Genomic DNA, 20,202 nt, shown 5'->3' with positions numbered 1-20,202 from the left:
AAGAAAACACGGATTCTTTTAGTCATCGCTGATTGGTCGGCGTTAGCGTCATTCAGGCGCTACGCCGTTGCGTTGTCGGAACGTCTGACGAGCCCGACGGTCTCAGGAAGCAGCGGAGCTTATTTCATATTTTGTAGCCATAAAGGACCGAAGGGAACAGTGTGTTTTTGGGGGGTCGGTTGCCACATGTACAGACAGTAAAATATTTTCAAATTATTTCGGCGTGGGGTATTTTTGCCGTCAGAGGTCTTTTGTTATGATTTGGGGTCAATAGCGGTGATGTTTACTGTGCAGCCTCTAAGGTTCCTCTAAGGGGTAGCCTATAACCAGAGCCTCTAGCTTCCAACTGCCTAAAAAATTAGGCAGAAACGATATAAGACATTTCATTTCTTCATTTGGGTCGTGGCCTGGCGGCACGCCAATAATTGACTCTGGAGCAGGACACGGAGGTAAGTGAAAAAGATTTATTTAAAAAAAATACTGTCCATTTTTTATCCTGTCCGAATTGAATTTATTAATATAGTTGAACCTGCCACACAGACACGCAAAGGGAATGTAGCAAATAGGTAGCTCGCACAGTATAGCGTCAAACAAGCTAACTACAAGAAAGAAGCGGTGAATATTCTCCCTAGTGTGAGGCATGCAGCAGTGGCGGACCTATGGTAGCTGAGGTCCGACAGGGTGGCGTCAGTGTAGGTGAGCCGGGAAACATTAGCTAAGGCAAACATGTGCATGTGTACATACCGGTAACTGGTCAATCGCCACATATAAAGGGTGAAAAGCTTAACAGCTGTGCCTTAAAAAATTGCCATTTTTTGCCATATATTTTGTTCACTTCTAATATGAACTGACTGCTCTCTCTGGTGGATTGGATTTCAGAATGTATTTGAGATAAATGTCCTTTTGTTAAGTTGTTAATATACTTCAGGAATCATTTATTGAGTTTTTAACACACACTTGGCTGTTTAGCTTAAAATAAACTAACTGTTCAGGGGAACATATGCTTTCACAGTTTCTCTGTGCGTAAGCACACATTTGTGTGTTGATTCATGACTGAGTCCTTTCATTCAGGAGGGAAAGGGTTTCCTGTCCACTCACTCCAAGTGCTTTAAGGGTGGAGTGTGTGAAACTGAAGAATTTTTCACACAAAACTGAGAAATCAGTGGTTAACGGGTACACTGAGCTTCATCTGTCCTGATTCTTCTTTCTATTCAAAGTAAAGTATTTCTCCAGAAACACCTGCAGCAGGCTGGATTTTAAAGTTCAGTGGTGCATCCGGGGTTATAGCTTGCCTGCTTGTATGACACTGGCTTCTTCTCGTGCAGATAGTCTCAAACTGATCCACAGATCTCAGAATTCCATTGAGAAATCATTTCTTACTAACTAAAAATCATTCATGTTGTTCTGTTGGAGGTTTTTAGTACTTGAAAGTGTGGTCAAACAATCTGGCAGCTGCCAGTAACACTTTATTTTAAGTGTAAGAAGCTATGTATATATTATGTATTACTTGATTTGTGTAAAATGAATAGATGTTGCCATTGCTGGTGACCCAAGAACAGCCTGTGAACCGTAAAGGAAATGAGTCTGTGTTAGCTTGTTTGACAGAAATCTTCATTATTTTCTGATAATTATGGCTGCTTGATAGACTGGAAATCCTCATTAGAACTGGCTAAAAATAATGTTCCTATGGTTGGACGCTTTCATTGGGACCAAATGCTTTACTGGAGCCACTGGTGTATTTCAGTTCTAGTGGGCTGTTTTAGGCTGCATTCTTAAGTTTCTAAATAGCAAGCCCGAGTTGGTAATGCCTTCCTTATAAGTGCCTGAGTTGCGCAGCCGTGTTTGTTTAGCTGTGGGGTGGATCTGGTTATCTTCAAGCCAACTGAATCCCCTTTAGGCAGAGCTAAGGCCTGGCTGGCTCAGTTATGATGTAACAGTTTAAATGATGCCTCTTTTTCCACCTTGTTTGGAAAACCAGGAAAAAAAAACTCCATGAGGGGAAATTCTGAGTCTCTTTTCACATATTACGAAAAGCACATCATTCCACTCATTTCCTTTCTATGTGGATAATCCAGGTTATCCAGTTTAGGTTGTGAACATTTCTTCTTCTAAGATGGATAAAAAAATAACAGCGCAATCAAACTAAATGAAAGAACTGAATATACTATTTGACTGTCATCAAGATAATTTAAACCTAACACCATGTCATCCTGGATTAGTTCTGCTCTATTCCAATAGCATGCAGGCTCTAACTAATATTGGTGCTTTTTCTGTCAGTACATTAGTCATGAAACCATGATATTCCCAGCCAAGAACAAATTAAGAATGCACAATCTTTATTTTAAGCATAATAATAATAATAATAATAATAATAATAATAATAATAATAATTATCATTATCATTATTATTATAGATGGATAGCAAACAAGCTCTTTTGTATAACCCATTTATCTTAGTCTGCATGGTAACGTATGTGTAGAAGCCAATTTACTGTAAGTTCATGTCCCTCTCTAATGACTTTAGTCGAACATACAGTGAAACTCCTGCTCCTCGTACACACTGGTGTTTATGTGTGCAAAAGCAACTGTCTAAAATACATAAAATAATACTATGTTACTTTGTGACAATGAGCACTAAAGAAATAGTCAGCTGTCTTTCAACTGAGCGCGTCATAGGTGAGCTGCACCTTCACTTTCTGAACCGCAGCAAGCAGCGGTCCTCGGTCTGCTCTCTTCTCTCAGCAGTGAACTTGGTCTGCTGGCAAACGAATCAGCTCTCCGCCTGCTTCAGGTTCTGGTTAGAGTGATGCTCCAGCTCAAATCGGTTCTCTCAGGCTGAACAAGGACTGCCGTCACTGATGTCTGTCTGATTGCAGAATGGAAATGGGAATGAGATGGGAATGACCCAAGCTAGCTGGTTAAGAGTGACCATTAGCTGTGCATATTGAAGCTCTGTATATGGCTCTGTATTTCATTGAGCCCTAAATACTTATCCTGTGAAAACTTTATGGGAGACTCAGGATAGATGTCTGCACGGCAGTAGTCATGACCCATGTTGTCTCCTTTAAAAAAATATGCAAACATATAATTTATATAAAATACACAACTCAAGGCCACATAACTTTGGAGGAGGGGTGGGGGCAAACTCTTCTATATTTCAAAATAATGAAATGGAGAGACTGCATAGTAGACAGTAGGGCTGCCACGATTAGTCGACTAGTCACGATTATGTCCACTATTAAAATCGTCGACGACTAATTTAATAGTCGACGCATCGTTTGAAGCTTTGTAAGATCACAAAGGACGCAGGAATGAGTAGTAGGATTTAAGAGTGTAATAACGGACTGAAACAGAAGATGGCAGCACTGCATGTCCAAGGATGCCAGCTGCCGTTAAACCCCGAAGAAGAAGAAGTAGTGTCCCAGAATTCATAGCGCAGCCCAGCGCAGTTGTCAACAATGGCGGCAGCTAGTTAGTTTTAATGTTACTCTTATTATTCTTTCTGGGTCACAAAATAAACGTTTAACATATTTTCAGGCGAGAATGTAGCTGTGTAAACCTCAAATATCTGCTCAGTTTATCAAGACACCACATATTTTCAAACGCGCTCCGACGTTTTCGACGTCTGTTACCCACTAGCTCGTTAGCTAGGCGGGGGCAAGGCTAACTAGAGCCGTGAGAACACCGGACTCCCCCGGCAAATCGTTTTCAAACCCACCGCCGTCTTCCGCTAGTCAGGTTAAACATATATATAAGTCACTTAGATAACTTAAAAATGTTATTGTTTGGCTTTCTTTAGTATTTTATTTGTTCCTGAGTAAATCGGTTTGGCTGAGATTAAAGTTATAGTTTTTGCACAGCTAAAACTGTCAAGCAGACAGCTGATTATCAGAAGTGTGAGACGCTGGAGAATGTACTCCGGTGTCCTGTTATATTTTAGATAGCAAGGAGTTTATTAAACTTCACCGAAACAATCTGCAAATTTCATTAAAAATTAATAAACTACCATCTTGTCTTTATTTTTAGTTAGCACAAACACTTCAAGCTGTAAGCTAATGATAGTTATATAAGACCAGATGCTGCTGGTGCAATAAGCTGTACGTCCAATGGATGATGATCTGATTAGTCGACTAATCGCAAAAATAATCGGTGACTAGTCGACTATCAAAATAATCGTTTGTGGCAGCCCTAGTAGACAGTGGTATACATACAAGCCCACAGCAAATGAGCAACAGCTTCTGCTGGGTTATTGCAACACCACTTGAACAAACCACCTGCAGATATGAAATACTACACCAGCTCATAATATTACTGGTCATTTGTTTACTTAATACTTATGGTTATAAATCTGTTGATTATTTAAGGCAGTGGTGCATAGTTGTAGTATAGCTATTTTTTTATTTCACAATATTTGGATGGACATTTTGACTACATGCAGAGGATGTGACCCCCTTCCTGTTTATGCATTTAAACGATAGCTCCGTGATAACCTACACTTTGGGTTAGCTAATACGGTATCCTTTTTCTCCAGAGTGCTCTTATCGTGTCAATAAAGTCGTCTAATGGTGGGGATAGGGAGGTATATGTCTATAATTCATGCACTTTCTTTTAAGTCCAGTCTTATTAAGTAAGGCCCAGCCATTAGCCGGTGCCTAATCAGCAGTCAAAATCATAAATCTAGTCAGTAACTGAAATATTAGCTGCAGTCACAGAGAAATAAACTTGTCCCAGAGTGAGTGACCTCTAATGTAGTAGTTTGTAGTAGTTGCTGAGGTGGTGTGGTATCCACTTCTTTATGAAGAAAAGTGTGCTTGCAGGTAGAGTACACAGAGGTCCAGTCATAGCTGATGGAAACCTTAAAAAAGTTGCACCACATCTTGCCCACGTGAATGCACAAGTGTAAGTGTGCTTGTTCAGAGTTGCTGAGCTCCCAGCGTGTGCTGTGGTGCAGGTACATCAGCACAGACCTCGCTAACGCAGAAGCCATTGTTTGCTACTGATCCAGTTTTCCTCCCAGTTTGCAGCAGTGATTCAGGACTTTTCTCAGAAGTCAGGAAATGTCTTGTTGTTGTGGGATCGCGGGGCCATAACGGGAAAAAGACCAGTGACTAGACGAAACACGGGTCCTATCTTTTGCCTGCAGGGCTGTTTTATCTCCTTGTGAACTAATCAAGCCCATTCATACCTTTTCTGATAGCGAACTGCTGAAATGTTTTGATGATATACACGACCCCCCTTCTTCTTCTTCTTCTTCCTTCCTTACTTCCTTTGTTACATAATATGTTCACAGTCTGTTGTTTTTGTGTTTGTGTTTTTTATATTCTATGAATTTCGCTGGGGGAAAATCAAACTTCCTTCTTCTTTTTTCCTTTCTTGTGCTCTTTAGCATGATCATTTGTCTCTGATTATGTTTAAACTACTAGTGGCCTCAGCCTCACGTGCATGTATGTTTCTTTTGCTGCCTGAGCTTTTCATTCCACCCACATGAGGGCTTTGTAGAGAAAACTCTTCCCAAGTAGTTGAACGTTTTCAAGCTCTTTCATCTGGACTTAAGGCTACACTGCTTGGGATCTGTTCCAGAGCTGAACCCTTGGCATGAATGTACATTGTCACTTTTACAACACGCAAGGGTTTGAAACAGTAAAGCCAGTGTTGGTAACGCCTGCTTTTTCTATAAAGTGTGCTGTTGCTGCAGTTACACTAATAAACTGCTTTGGCTGATAAAGTGGACAATATGAGCTACGGTAATTACCAGTAATATTACACTGGTATCTATGGCACATGACACATGGCAAGAATGGCTGAAATGACTTAATTCAAGGATGTCAAACTCTTTTTAGTTTGTGGGCCACGTACAGCCTTCTTTGATTTTAAATGGGCTGGACCACACTCTACTTTCTGTCAGTGTAAACTACACATGTAATCCCTGAGACATCATAATTTAAGAAAAAGAAGTAAAATTTAAATAGTGTTTCCCAGTTTCTATAATGAAAAACTTTTTTTTGTCTATTACTTAATTACTCTGGTGTAGTATGAATGGCCATGGGAGAGGTCTTTATCAGCAGGAAAAGCTGTAAAACTAAAAAATACAGTTAAACGTACAAAACTTATGTCCACCTTCACATTTTATATGAATATATGTTATTTATGTGTTATTTAAACCTCTCTGACTCCAATCCAGACCAGTGGATGGGTATGGAGTCAGAGTTTCGGAGGTTTAAATAATATATCCTCTTTGAAGTAGTGGCTAAACAATACTAGATTTGATGTTGAGAAATCCTTCCTGCATTCTTAAATTTTAAAGTTTGAGCAACATGCCATAAAGGTAACTCTGTCACAGGCAGCATATTAGCAGATGATATGAGTTGGGAAAGCTTGGTAGATACTCACTGTCACAGTATTAGATATGAAAAAGCAGCCTGAGGCATCACTAACATGTGCAAACAGCACAGGCTGTATCAAACAGAATCATGTGGTTCTGCAGCTGTTAGCCCGGCAACGACTGTAAACACTTTCGTGAGTTTCACGTAGTTGCTGGTAGGGAGCAACAGCAGTGGCTGCAGTGGCTCAATACATGCTTGCAAAAGTATGGGTCCAGTTTACTATCTGGAGCACATTGAGCACTTGTGAACATGTTTGTGTGTAAAACTTTAAATTCAAGAAATGTATTGGCCATGTATTTGCCACAAGCTTCCATGTCCATTACTTTAAAAAAGCACAGCCTTTTGAAAACGCCTCTTTGATACACCCTGCCATTGGTTACACATTAAAATACAGTATTGAACAATCTGCTTAGTTACCAATCATGGCGACAACACCTGACTCAGAAACATCATCCAGTCAGCTGCGGTGCTGCAGACAGGGATGAGGCTGTAGTAAACCAGTGAGTCGGAGCTGCTGTGCACAGGCAGGGCTGTTTATTTTGGCGCATATGTGATAACACTTATGTGGATAGTAAAAATAAACTAAAAGTACTGGCTGACTGATGGAACGGTCTGGCTCTATTTTGACATTAGACCTTTTTTGTTTGCTCTAAAGCAGACACTTGGCACGCCAGGAATAATGTTACTGTCATCCTTCTACATGTATTTATGTAGTGTAGTACTTTTATGGTAAGTCTGCCGTGACAGTCATGGTGGTGTGCAATCCCTTTCCAGTTCATAGAGTATGTGTAATCGTACCTCAGATACAGGTGTGTCCACGCCCTCGTCGTTACCTGAGGGCTGCAGTATTTGTGGTGGAAACACTGTCATGGCCGCGCAGAATACAGCACAGTTTGCAAACAGGACGGGCAGAGTGTAGCTTTTATAATCTGCTTATATTCTGTTTCTATGAGAGTTACTTCACAAGCTGAATGCATGGAGTGAAGACTTGCAAGGTCAAATTTTAGCAGAGGACCGAATCAACAGACGTAAGATAATAAACGGAGCATATTATATTGTTGTGTTTGACTGTGTGGAAGCATAAAATTAGTTTAGAAAGCAGTCAGAGTGACAGTTTCAAAGGAAATTCCTTTGAACTCCTTTGTTTCTGTTATCTGTTATAGTTTATTGATTTATGTTAAAATTGAAAGGAAAATAAAACACAGACAAAGAATTTCTGGGTGTGGCCTGTATCCTGGTGATATTTTAAACCTTCCCTGAGGTTACCTGCTGTCAGTCGAGCTCCTACCTGGCAGTGGGGAGAAAACTTTCGCGGCGCTCTGATTATGGAGTTTGCACATGTTTGTCTATATCTTTGGAAACGCTAGTGTGGAGTGGATAGTACAGATACTTCCTGCACATCAGCGGACCGATGTGCACAATCTGATCTTTGTTCTTTTATTGTTTCTGTTGTCTTGCAGGATAGTATGGCCATGACGGGAGGGACTGCAGCTGCCCTTCCCATGAGCAACCACACCCGAGAGAGGGTGACAGTGGCCAAGCTGACACTGGAAAATTTCTACAGCACTCTGCTCACCCAGCACGAAGAGCGTGAGATGAGGTACTGCATAGAACTTTTTATTCCTTTACTAACTGAGCATCATACCAGTTAAATGCTTAGGTTATGCACGCATCAAGTGTCCCTCCGACTAACCACTGGAAAAGCTAACAATGCAGACACGTTTCATCCTAGGTGTGAACACAACACAGGGAATCTGACCACTTCTGTTCTCACGTTACCTGAGAGTCGATCTTTTGTCCAGGCGTCACAGTTCAGTGGCTCCTGTAAAAGAAGGCTGGGTCCCTGTTTACACCCCTCCATAAACAGGGGGGGATTCATTTTCAAGATTTGACACGTCCGAGGTCATCGAATCTCTTCCTGTTTTTGTTTTGTTTTTTCCCCCCTTTTTTCATTTTTCCTCTCCGCTCTAATTTGTGTATCATGAGGAAGCTTGTGTGTTATTTGCATTTTTTTTTTTAAAGGAATCTATTGTTTTTATTCATAGGCAGAAAAAACTGGAGAAGGCCATGGAAGAGGAAGGTTTACCAGATGAGGAGGTACAGTACGCTTTGTACTTTAGTTACATAATTCCTACTTTTCTCTTTTCGTTCTTAGACTTATTCACAAATCTGTTTTCTTTACAGAAAGTAATGCGGCGCTCTCAGCATGCCCGAAAGGAGACAGAGTTTTTACGACTGAAGAGGACACGACTCGGTTTGGATGACTTTGAGTCCCTAAAGGTCATTGGACGAGGTGCTTTTGGAGAGGTACATTTAAACAAAAAACTAAAACAAAACTCGAGCCTCCAGGATTGTGGGACTGTAATCAAAAAGGTGTCTCTTTGTGATTTTGACTGATGCTGTGTCCCTCAGGTGCGTTTGGTACAGAAGAAAGACACAGGCCACATTTATGCCATGAAGATTTTGAGGAAAGCAGACATGCTGGAGAAAGAACAGGTAATGCGTTTGCCTGCGTCACAGTTCTCCAGGATAATAAGCCATACTTGTTCTGCTGCATTCAGGATCCTGTATCTGCGCTCTCCCCGTAGGTCGCTCACATCCGGGCAGAGAGGGATATTCTGGTTGAGGCAGATGGTGCCTGGGTGGTCAAGATGTTCTACAGCTTCCAGGACAAGAGAAACCTCTACCTCATTATGGAGTTCCTGCCTGGAGGTTAGTACTGGCAAAATCCACAGACCATCTCAGGTCACCTGATGTTAGGATCTCAGATCTAAAAGGTCTGACCTTTTTGCCAGGTGACATGATGACACTGCTGATGAAGAAGGACACTCTCTCTGAAGAGGCCACTCAGTTCTACATCGCAGAGACAGTACTGGCCATTGACTCCATCCACCAGCTGGGATTCATCCACAGAGACATCAAACCGGACAACCTGCTGCTGGACTCCAGAGTGAGAACAGAAACACAAAAGCACATGCAGATTCACAGAGACGTTTCCAGATTTCCGATATCATAATCTGTAAGATGCAGACTCCTTAATTAAATGTTCATTTGCTCACAGGGACATGTGAAACTGTCAGATTTTGGCCTGTGTACTGGGCTGAAGAAAGCTCATCGCACAGAATTTTACAGGAACCTGACGCACAACCCGCCCAGTGATTTCTGTGAGTCACGAACATGACATCCTCAACAAAATAACATAACAATAATTCTGGCAAAACTATTAGAAACAAAACTTTTCATGTAATTTTTTTTTAATGGTTGTTTTTCTTTATTTTTCAGCCTTTCAAAATATGAACTCCAAGAGGAAAGCAGAGACCTGGAAGAAGAACCGGAGACAGCTGGTATAATTTTGGCATTTTACTAGACAAATTATAGGAGAGAGGAATGGCACTCCTGAATTGAAGTCAGAAAATTGACTGATTGTGTCAGTGACAGAAGTAACTTTTCAAAAATTGTATTATTATTAAAAATTCTATAAAAGCAGAAGTTTTGGCAGCTTGTTTGCCTGTAGAATGGTGAAAACCAGGCACAGCATATCAGCACAAACACCACACGCTAACTGTCATGAATGTTAAAGGAGGTGTGATGTGCAGCCACAGTACCTGCACACCTTGCAGTCAATGAGTGGGACTTGAACTCCTCTGTATACCAGAATGGAGTCCAAGTTTGAGCTAACTGGGTCATATAACAGGATGATGATCCCAAAGGAAAAGAATCAAGGTGTTGCAGTGGCTCAGTCAAAGTCCAGACCTCAGCCTGATTGAAATGCTGTGATGGGATCTAAATAGAGCTGCACATAAATGAACTGAAGCAATGTTATAAAGAGTCAGACAAAATTCCCCTACAACAATGTGAGAGACTGATGAAGTCATACTGAAAATGAGTACTTCAACTTATTGGAGCTAAAGTTGGCTGTTGAATCACAGGGATGTGAAAACATTTTTTTTTCACATGACTGTAAATGAGAAGCTTTCAAAGAAAAGAGTAGGTGTACTACAGACAGCAGAATAATAAAGAAAGCATCTCCCTGTTACAGTAAACTTGATGTTATTGTTTCTACGTTTCAAGGTAAAAACCTTCACCTCTCATCTGGTGTGACTTTCAGGCTTATTCCACTGTGGGAACGCCAGACTACATCGCTCCTGAAGTGTTCATGCAGACGGGGTACAACAAACTGTGCGACTGGTGGTCTCTGGGTGTGATCATGTATGAGATGCTCATCGGTAAGCATGACACACACAGAGGGCACCAATATAGGACGATTTGAAGAATTGCATTTACACAAATACAACTGATAGCTTACAATGTTATTATCAAACATCTGCTGTCAATGGCAAAAATGCAGTATATGGAACTTTGTGAGCAGGATTTCCTGAACTTACAGAAAGTACTGGAACCTGAGCAGGGACTTTTTGTGGAAGAAAAAATAATTTCCCTGGAACTTTATTTAGATCCAGGTCCCTGTGATGGAAATGTAGTGATTCTCATAAGTTTCTGGTTCCTTGAAAAAGTTCCTGCTGTGAAAAATAGCCTCTGTTGGGTTAATATTTCAAAGACTCTTTCATGCTTTGCAGCTTTTAAATGGATGTAAATGAAAGAAAAACTGAAGTACCCACAGGTTCTTGACAGAAAATCATTAACTCGGCTGGATTATCCTGTCAGAAGAGTCAGTAATATCAACTGCTCTGCCACAGATGTTATAACATACTTGTTGGTTCTCTATCAGGTTATCCGCCCTTCTGCTCAGAGACACCACAGGAGACGTACAGGAAGGTTATGAACTGGAAGGAAACACTTGTCTTCCCACCTGAAGTTCCCATCTCAGAGAGAGCCAAAGACTTGATATTAAGGTATAAACTGTATGTTTGGCTAGACTGAGCCTTTATTCTCAGAGGAGAAACTGCAGCTTGAGCTGCTTTTCTTTTCCTTCATTTCACTGTAGTCGATCTGGCTAACTGTGATGATAATTAGAAGCTAACAAATTTCTGTCATTGACGCTTCAACACTTTTTTGGGGTCATTTTCCTGCCTGTGTGTTTTAGATATTCAGAAAAAAATTTAAATCTTACACAAACTTGCAGCACAAAGAACAACTTTGGTTCTCGTGATGATGACTCTGATGGAAGCTACAAGCCAACATGTGTGGGTTAAGCAGTTACATTGTTCCTTATTCTACAAGTACTACTGGGGATGTAACCTCTTCAGATCTCTTCCTCGTGAAGCTTGGAAGCAGGTGAAGTTATGCCAAGAAAACCTCTGCTGTGTTTTAGGTTTTGCACAGATGCAGAGAACCGGATCGGAGCTGTGAGCGTGGACGAGATCAAGAGCCACCAGTTTTTTGAGTCGGTGGATTGGGAGCACATCAGGTACAAAAGAGCATATCTGCTGCTTATGAATGCAGTCCCCTCGGGAAAGTGAAAAACGCAACGCATCTTATTTCTATTGATGATTCTCTACAGGGAGCGGCCAGCCGCCATCTCCATAGAAATCAAAAGTATTGACGACACCTCTAACTTTGATGACTTCCCTGAATCGGACATCCTTCAGCCAGGTTTGTTTTCCGAAAGCTTTTCTGTCGCCGCTAGAGGAAAATCCTGATTAGGAACACTAACTAGCCTTTCATCAGATTCAGACATCGCATGACAAACCACAGATGAGTCATTGCAGTTCTCAACAAAAGCAGAAGTTGTAGTCCAATTTAACATTTCATCATTTCTGTAAGCTCTAAGAAACAACTGTGTTATATCTATCTTCCACCTTTCTGTATTTCCTGTCATAAAGCACCCAAGCTACAAAAATGTTGCGATACTGTCTGAAGCAAAAATAAAGACACAATGCAGTAATTTTTTACATTTACTTTATTGATCCTATAACACGGAGTGAATGTGATGGATTGTCCATGATTAGAGCAGTTTGTTCAGTCCCCTCACTGACTTAAATGCCTCCAGATTTTGGCCAATGATGGTGCTGGCTTGGCTAAGTTTGTCAATCCTGCTCGTTAGGAAAACGACACAGTCCTGGTTGGGATGTTGGAATCAGAAGTTTAAATAGTTGATGCCATTGATGTCATCCCCATGTGGATCTCAGTGCACGTGTCAGTCTGTAGTGTCAAAGCAGCCATGCACGGCCTCACCTCGGTAGCTTGTTGACTCCACCGCCCCACAGACTTGGTGACAACAAGGAGTCTTTGAACTGCAGGGACACACTGAGGTGTTAACAGGACCAGCTTGTGGGCTGATCTACATAGTGAGGACCAGGCAGAGTCTTTTTTTTTTATTTTTTTTTTTATGAGTTTGTGTTGATACACAGACAGTCCAGTTTTATTGTCGTGTGTTTTACAATCGACATACTACTGAGAAGTTGGAAGAGTGGGCACGGTTAGTCATGGTTAGTTGCCACTGATGGTGATGAAAATCTCAGAGTGTAGTAGGAGCTGGTTTGGAAATACAGAACCATTCCTCTCAGTGCATTCATGTGTTTGGAAAAGGACATGGATCAAAGGACTAGGTGTTCATTCTAAACAATTTCAAATTTCAATGGGCTGACCACAACAGCTTTGCACTTTAAATGTGTGTTGGCTCAGGGAGAAGTTCCAGGATCTTGCTCACCTATAGCTTCTTCTTTGAGAGAGAGCTTTAACCTGTATTTGTGGATGGCATAGTGAACTGTGTTCAGAGAAGATGATTTCTGGAAGTGTTCCTGAGCCCGTGCAGTGATTTCCATGACACAGTAATTTCTGATTTTAATGCAGAGCTCCCTGCGGGCCATGTGCATCCACTGTTGATTGTTAGCCCCGTGCACACAGACATTTCTCCAGATTCTCTGAATCTTGTGGTAATATCATGTACTGTAAGTTAGATATTCAAAGTCTTCACCGTTTTACTGACCTGTAGCCAATTTACTCTGATTACTTGCAAAGTGTTCCTCCAACTGTTTCCTTTCAGTGCCATTTATGTTTGTTGCCCCATCCCAAATATTTTGAGTAATGTTGCTGCCATCAAATTTAAAATGCATTAATATTTTTCATGAAACACTAAAACATCTCAGTTTAAACATTTTACGTTTCATATGTTCTAATGTGAGTAAAATGTGGGTTTTTTTTATATTTGCAAATAATTGCATTCTGTTTTTATTTATATTTTATACAGTTTTTATGAGCCAAAAGCTTAGGCTTGAAGGTATGTCATTCAGAGTGAATATCTCTAAAATGGTCAGCAGCTTCACCCACCTGCTGGTCAGACCTTATGTTTGCAAAGGGCAACCAGTCAGAACACAGCTGGATTAAAAGGAAGAAGAGCTAAAATGGCTTGTTTCAGATACAGACTGAGGGGCTCAGTCTAAATAAGTCATATTTTATATTGTAATGTGTTAAAATATATGAGGGGGGATATCATTGCATAGTCTGTGGTGCCCCCAAGTGGTAAATTGCTTTTGTTGTTTGTCTTTGTGAAACAGCTAACGCAACGGAGCCAGACTTCAAATCAAAGGACTGGGTGTTCCTCAACTACACCTACAAACGCTTTGAGGGCCTGACTCAGCGAGGGACCATCCCCACATACATGAAGGCAGGGAAGGCTTGACGCACTCAAACGGGTGGACGGTGTGGTGGAGAAAAATAGACGTTTACGGACACAGGGTCGGGCCCCGGAGCCCCGCTGGTGCTGAAGGCTGCGCTGTCAGCCTCTCAGTCTAAATTTAACCTTCATCATAAGTTATTTAGGTCTGCTCAGCCGCGGCAAGAAAGCCAAGAACTCGGAAATTAAAGAGCATTACCGCATTACCTCGGTTGTTGATATTGTATACACGTGCCGTCTTTAGCCATAGCACTCAGGCCAGCTCACTAACTAGGACACTAAATCAGCATATCTGCATGTTCAGCGGCATACTGCTTCTGGAGAAGTTGTTTTTTTTTAAATTTTATACATACATACATACATACATACATACATACATACATACATACATACATACACGAGAACAAGGCTTGAATTCAAATGACTGCTCAAACTTTTTAACATAAGTTTTTACACTGGTGGCTAGTCAGATGCAAACTGCATTTCTGATATTGAAAATGAGCTCTATACACTGTAGTCAAACTCTGGATGATTGGTAAAATCAGGAACCCCTCACTTATTGTATCCAATACTCTGTTATCAAGTTCCAGCATGATTTCCAGTGTTTTTTTTTTGCTGACTTTCCAAAGTGTAATTAAGAGTTAACCCCAACTGAAGAATATAGGAGCCAACTGTCTAGTGGTCAAACAAAAAAAAAGTTTTTTTAGAACTAAAATATTAGCTCACAAAGTTGTAATGGATCCCAATTAAAGGTCAGTTGGTATCAAAACTGTAAAACGGCTTAGGTTAACAGCACAAGCTATGTGTTTGGATAGTTGTAGTTTGGATAATGCTAGCTAAACGGTGCTGCTGGCTCAAGGTATAGTTGGTCCAACAATGATTGGACAGGTGTAACATCGTCTAGTGTCATCATCGGGTCAAAGTTTATGCGACAGAGGCCTCTAAAGTTAGCGATAGCTGCAGCATTCTCACAGTCTCAGCTTTGCTGTCTTATGCTAATTAGCAAATGTTAGCATGCTAATACACTAAACCACTGTGGTGAACACGTTAAACATTTTAGCATTGCCACTCTGATGTTAGCATGTAACACCACTGTAGAGCATTCTTTACACTTAAAGTGTAACAAAAAAATTCTCTCTATATATATAAAAAGTGACTTTGCATTCACAATCTAGCTATTAGCATTTAGCTGTTAGCCTGGTTCAAAATCAGTAGCATCAAAAGGATAGAAAATCTAAAAGAAATGAGCAAAAAACTCAAATCATGCTGGAACCATCCTCTAACCCTCGTGCTAGTGAAACCGTGTGAGTTTGTGGCAGCTCAGCGAGGGGAACCCAGCCTGCAGCGTTGTCTCAGCACAGTTGCTTTTCTCGCATAAGAACAGCTTGTTGCCAGGAAACAATGAAATGCAGTTTACCCTGTGCTGGACATCAGTTTCTGCAGCGTGTTGCCCTATTTGCATTGCCAAACAAACTGCTGAGCGTGCCCCTTCTGATCTGAGTTTTGGTCAGATCAGTGCTAAAGTACTTGTTATTTCCTCTGATTTATTTGAAATTCTGATCAGTGCACGGGCCAATCGCTTCTTTTTTTCTTAGGTCGACAAAACATGCAAAGTGCCTTTTCATAGAGCTGATAAATATTTAACCAGATATATAGGTGAGACCAATAAGACGGCATTCATTATAACCAACTGTTTTGACTCAAAGTGGAAAGGAGTAAGCGAAAGCACTGATGTTTCGATTTGATGTGTCTGCAGAGTGATAAGGCATATCTGTGGTGATAAAGCAGTAAGAAACAACAGGACTACAGAAAAGCAGGTGGCTTATAGGTTAGGTAATAAACGGGAGACTCATAAAATATGTGTCAAGGAAAACACAATGAACAGTTTGTCTTTGTTTGACAAGTAAGGATGAAAGTTGTAGATTAACACAGTGGATCTTTGTGTATTCAAGTTCCTGCATTTTTTTTTTTTTTAAATGTCTAGAAAAGGATACCTTTTACCATGAACAGCAGATCTGAGGCTGTTTTCTCACTTTCTCAACAAGACATTTAAGCTTCATGTGTGCTCAGAGTTGGGACAAGGCACAGTGCTAAAAAATGCTTACCAAAGAACTCTGACCCTCACAAATTCACATGTAGCTGTCGCTTGCTGCACTTAACTTAAAACTACCTGCCAAGAAGGGAAAAAAAGGGTTCCAGGAGAGCTAAACTTGGTTATGGAATAAATTGCCATTTCTATTTGTACACATGTGAGAAAATGAATGTGCGGGAGATTGATGTTTCTCAATTAGGATATCTATAGGTTCACCCGCAGGGAAGGGAAATCTACTGAGGACTTTACCGCAGTTCAGCCGTAGCCATCACAGGAATGAATCCTTTATGAAACTGAAAGTGTTCCTTATTTCTGAGGGATGACGGAGACAGTGCATCTACAACTGATTGATTTCATTTATATTTTTCCCCTTCCCCTTCAAGCTAGTCCTGCTGAAAATGTGATGACACATATGATGACTAATGAAGGATTTTGAGGGCAGATGCGTGAATATTTTTTCTGTTATTTATTATTTCCTTGTTTTTCATTAAAATGCTGATGAATTGGATTCATTGGGAATGTTCAGTATACTGAAAAAAGGATTTTTTTTTTTTTTTTTTTTTTTTTTTTTTTTAAATGTTGTTTGACCTCAAATGTAAAGGGGTATTAAACTTGATGCCAGGATATACTGTAAACCTGACATATTCTATAATGCAACATATGATGTGGTGTTTTTCTATCTCCCAAAGCTTGTGTCTTCCAACCTCTGTACCGCCTGTTTTTAAAGTTCATAGTCTGGTGACATCACTGTGACATCATCAGAGTAAAGTTTTCAGACTTCTCCCTCTAGAAAAACACCAGACTACACTATACTCCTGTCCATAAAGGGAGGCTAATACTCCCTATGAAAATTGGTGATGCCCTTGAAACACAAGCCAAAACAATCTGCATCATATCACACAGTCAACCCTATGGACTGTTTTTAATTGACACGGATGGGGCTAAGACCTGGGTACAACAGGTCAGGAGCAGGACCCATACATTAGAAGCGGATTGTGTTTGCTGATGGCTACCGCTGCACATTCAAGGTTCTGTCTAATCACTGGAATGCTCTGACACAACCTGGGTATCAGCGCCCGAGTGCTGTATTCAGAGCTTCCTGTTTCACAGCCAAACAGTAGAGGTTGTTCATGGTAAGCTAGTCTGTGAGTGTGTGTGCAACTGCACGAGTGATTAAAAATGCAGTTTTTGTTAAGTAGATACTTTCTGGTGTTCAGTGTCCTAACTCTGTTTTGTGATAGATTTTTTTTTTCTTCATGAAAACTGAGGGTAAATCTTCTATTGGTATCCATACAATTCTTATATATACATACTGACTTGAAATCCATTACTGTGTCACTTTATCTAAAGGGAATAGAATTATTGTGGCTTTTTCACGAGGTTGAGTTCATGAAATGTTTCACTTTTATCGTTCATTAAGCCAGACAATTTACTTCTGATGGACCAAACCAGCCTAGACGACTCAGCCTTGGTGTCAGACACGTCATTGTTGCCCAATGTTTCAAGAAATATATTTAACATTGACTAAGAAAGCTTCCGAGTGATTTGGCAAATAATTTGAAATTTTCCCTTTGATGAGGCAAATTAAGGTTCTCAAACCACCCTCCACAGGCCAATACTGTGTCGTGCGATATTTTGTGTAATGATGTGTACATATTGTTGTAGACACTTGAAGGCAACTGTGTGGAGTTGAAGAGGAAATGCTCATTAATATATTCATTCACATCATTGAGTTTTTATGTTGATAAAATGCTTAAAATAATAAAATTAAACACTTCATGTCTTAAGATTTCTTCAATGTTTGGGGGGGGGGTCATACTGGATGATAAATGAATGCTTGAACTCTAATCAGACTAAAGTGTGATCACACATTGATAAAAATGGATTGTTAGTGTTTATTTAAACACCTAAGGCTAAACCAGCAGGGCTTCCTGTGTGCCGCCTGTGGAGAAGGCTGCAAAATGACTCTTGAAGAACATAAGGTGTGCTACTGTCCGTGACTGCGAGGACTATAACTTTTGCAGCGCTGACCTGGGTCATCGTTTTAAGTTACAACACTGAGCGGGTCACTGCACAATGGATAATCAGAACTTTCAAAACTTGAACTTCAAAAAGACATTTCCATCAAACTCTTATAATATAGAGAGCAGGCGTAGGCAACTTGAGGCCTTGAGGCCTCAAGTGCTGGTGTCCTGCTGGTGTCCTGCAGGTTTTATATGTCACCCTGGGTCAACTTCAAGACATAGTGAGGAGGTATTTTAACCATTTAAATAAGTTGTGTTGGATCCAGGACACATCTAAAATCTGCAGGACACCAGCCCTTGAGGCCTGGAGTTGCCTACCCCTGATATAGAGGCACAAGCAGTGTCAGTCCATTGTCTTCCTGCTATGATTATTGCCGCTACTAGAGGGAGCTCTTGTTGCAGCTTTACTGCTGATCAAAATCTTATGAATGGATGTTGTGGTTTAGCTAGCTAGCTACTGAAGCTACATGTTGTATACACTGTATAGATAGCTGTTTACACTCACTGGGCACTCTGTTCCACCATATTCAAAAGGTGCTCTATTGGATTTAGATCTGGTGACTCTGGACATCTTAAGGGTATAGTAAGCTCCCTTTTATCACCAATAAACCACTTTGAGATGTTCTGAGCTGCTGATGTGTTGCATTGTGCTCAGTTGGTTCTGAGGTACCCAAAGTTTGTCGGTGGAGGAGTGACACCCAGTGTGGTCTTCTGCTGAAGCCCATCTGCTTTACAGTTTGATGTGCAATAGATTCAAATATGCTCGCCTACACACCTCAGTTGTAGCGAGTGGTTGAGTTATTATTGCCTTCCTATCAGCTTGAAGCAGTCTAGCCATTCTCATCTGACCTCTGATATCAAGAAGACACTTTACAATGAGAAATGCTGCTCACTAGACATTTTCTCTCTTTCAGCCCATTCTCTGTAAACCTTACAGATGGCTATGTGGGAAAATTCCCAGCAGAACAGCAGTTTCTGAAATACTCAGACGTCTGGCACCAACAACCACGCCACGTTCATAATCCCCTTTTTCCTCGTTCTGATACTCGCTTTAAACTTCAGCAGGTCGTTGTGACCATGTCTGCATGCCTAAATGCACAGAGTTGCTGCCATGTGTTTGGATATTTAGATATTTGCCACCTTAAAGTTAACTTTAGGGATGTATTGAACAGCTTTTTGATTGCACATTTAAAAGCAATCTTTCTAAATCTGGTCTATTTAGATTATTTTGCAGGTATATTATTCACGAACAGCTTAAAACATAATGATTATTGCTTACTTAACTGTATGGGGACTAAAAATAACATTTGTATTTGCTTCACTGTACATTTTATGTTTTACAACCAGTGATGCAGATCTCTCCTGCCATCCCACCACAGTGCTTTCCCTATTGACTCCTGAACACGAGCCAGGCCTAGAATAAGATAAGCCAAGAATTCACCTTTTTTTCCTCCTCCCTGCAAAAACACAGTTGTGTTAACCGGGTTTTTCTATAATCCCTTACCCCGATTAAGAAACCGGGTTCCTGGTGTCCATGAAGAAATCAGGTTACTGCAGAGAGCTCACAACAACTAGGTTATGTAAGTTCTCGTAAGTGCACCTGATGCAGGGATGATATTGCCATGTCACAACCCAGTTATTATCGTGCATCCATAGTTGTCTACCCGTTAAGTAGCTGCTTTATATTTTTTCTTTTTTTAAATAAATAGAATTTGAAGTTTAAAGTTTAAGACATTTGTATTTTAAATTATTTATGCTGATTATTAAGCATGTTAAGCAAAGTAGGATGGCAAAACCTTGGAAACACATCCTGAATTAGAGGTTAAAGAGCCCTTACCGAAGCAGTGTATCTGCATGTGGGCTGATAAGGTTGTTTTACTGCTGCGTGAGGGTAAAATTCACACCACATTACTGGTGGAACATGGCACCATGGTGAGAAAGATGTTTTTTTGTCTTTATGATTATAACACAGAGGGGGTCACAAGCAGGATAGCAAGCCAAGAGCCAACAGAGCCAACAAAATAGCCTGTTATTAATAAATTAAACCTGGAGTACAAGTCACTGCGCCCCGAAAACATACACATCCAGGGCCGAAAACAGACCGCCAGGACTCATATAGGTTTCCAT

General features: G+C 40.6%; 1 protein-coding gene across 2 annotated transcripts; it reads left to right on the top strand.

The window, feature by feature from the left end:
* The first annotated feature begins 72 nt into the window (after positions 1-72).
* On the top strand, positions 73-17,830 carry LOC101477156 (serine/threonine-protein kinase 38-like). Of its 2 annotated transcripts, none has more exons than XM_004568869.4 (14): positions 73-449; positions 7,844-7,983; positions 8,429-8,480; positions 8,568-8,690; positions 8,796-8,879; positions 8,972-9,095; positions 9,179-9,333; positions 9,445-9,547; positions 9,666-9,727; positions 10,492-10,609; positions 11,113-11,236; positions 11,656-11,751; positions 11,845-11,936; positions 13,841-17,830. In XM_004568869.4, the coding sequence occupies exons 2-14, from the start codon at positions 7,850-7,852 to the stop codon at positions 13,963-13,965; spliced, it is 1,392 nt and encodes a 463-aa protein (XP_004568926.1). In that variant the 5' UTR covers positions 73-449; positions 7,844-7,849; the 3' UTR covers positions 13,966-17,830. The 2 variants fall into 2 exon arrangements, with proteins under 2 accessions (XP_004568926.1, XP_004568925.1); XM_004568868.3 differs by lacking the exon at positions 73-449 and adding an exon at positions 7,681-7,723.
* The last annotated feature ends 2,372 nt before the right edge of the window (positions 17,831-20,202 follow it).

The sequence above is a fragment of the Maylandia zebra genome, linkage group LG17, assembly GCF_041146795.1.
Source record: "Maylandia zebra isolate NMK-2024a linkage group LG17, Mzebra_GT3a, whole genome shotgun sequence".
NCBI lineage: Eukaryota > Metazoa > Chordata > Actinopteri > Cichliformes > Cichlidae > Maylandia > Maylandia zebra.
This window is presented reverse-complemented; position numbering and strand designations above follow the sequence as displayed.

Excerpts from the sequence above, each read along its gene's own strand:
- LOC101477156 (XM_004568868.3), top strand. Across the intron at positions 9,548-9,665 it reads CAACCCGCCCAGTGATTTCT|CCTTTCAAAATATGAACTCC; the intron begins GTGAGTCACGAA and ends TTTATTTTTCAG. Across the intron at positions 11,752-11,844 it reads GTGGATTGGGAGCACATCAG|GGAGCGGCCAGCCGCCATCT; the intron begins GTACAAAAGAGC and ends GATTCTCTACAG.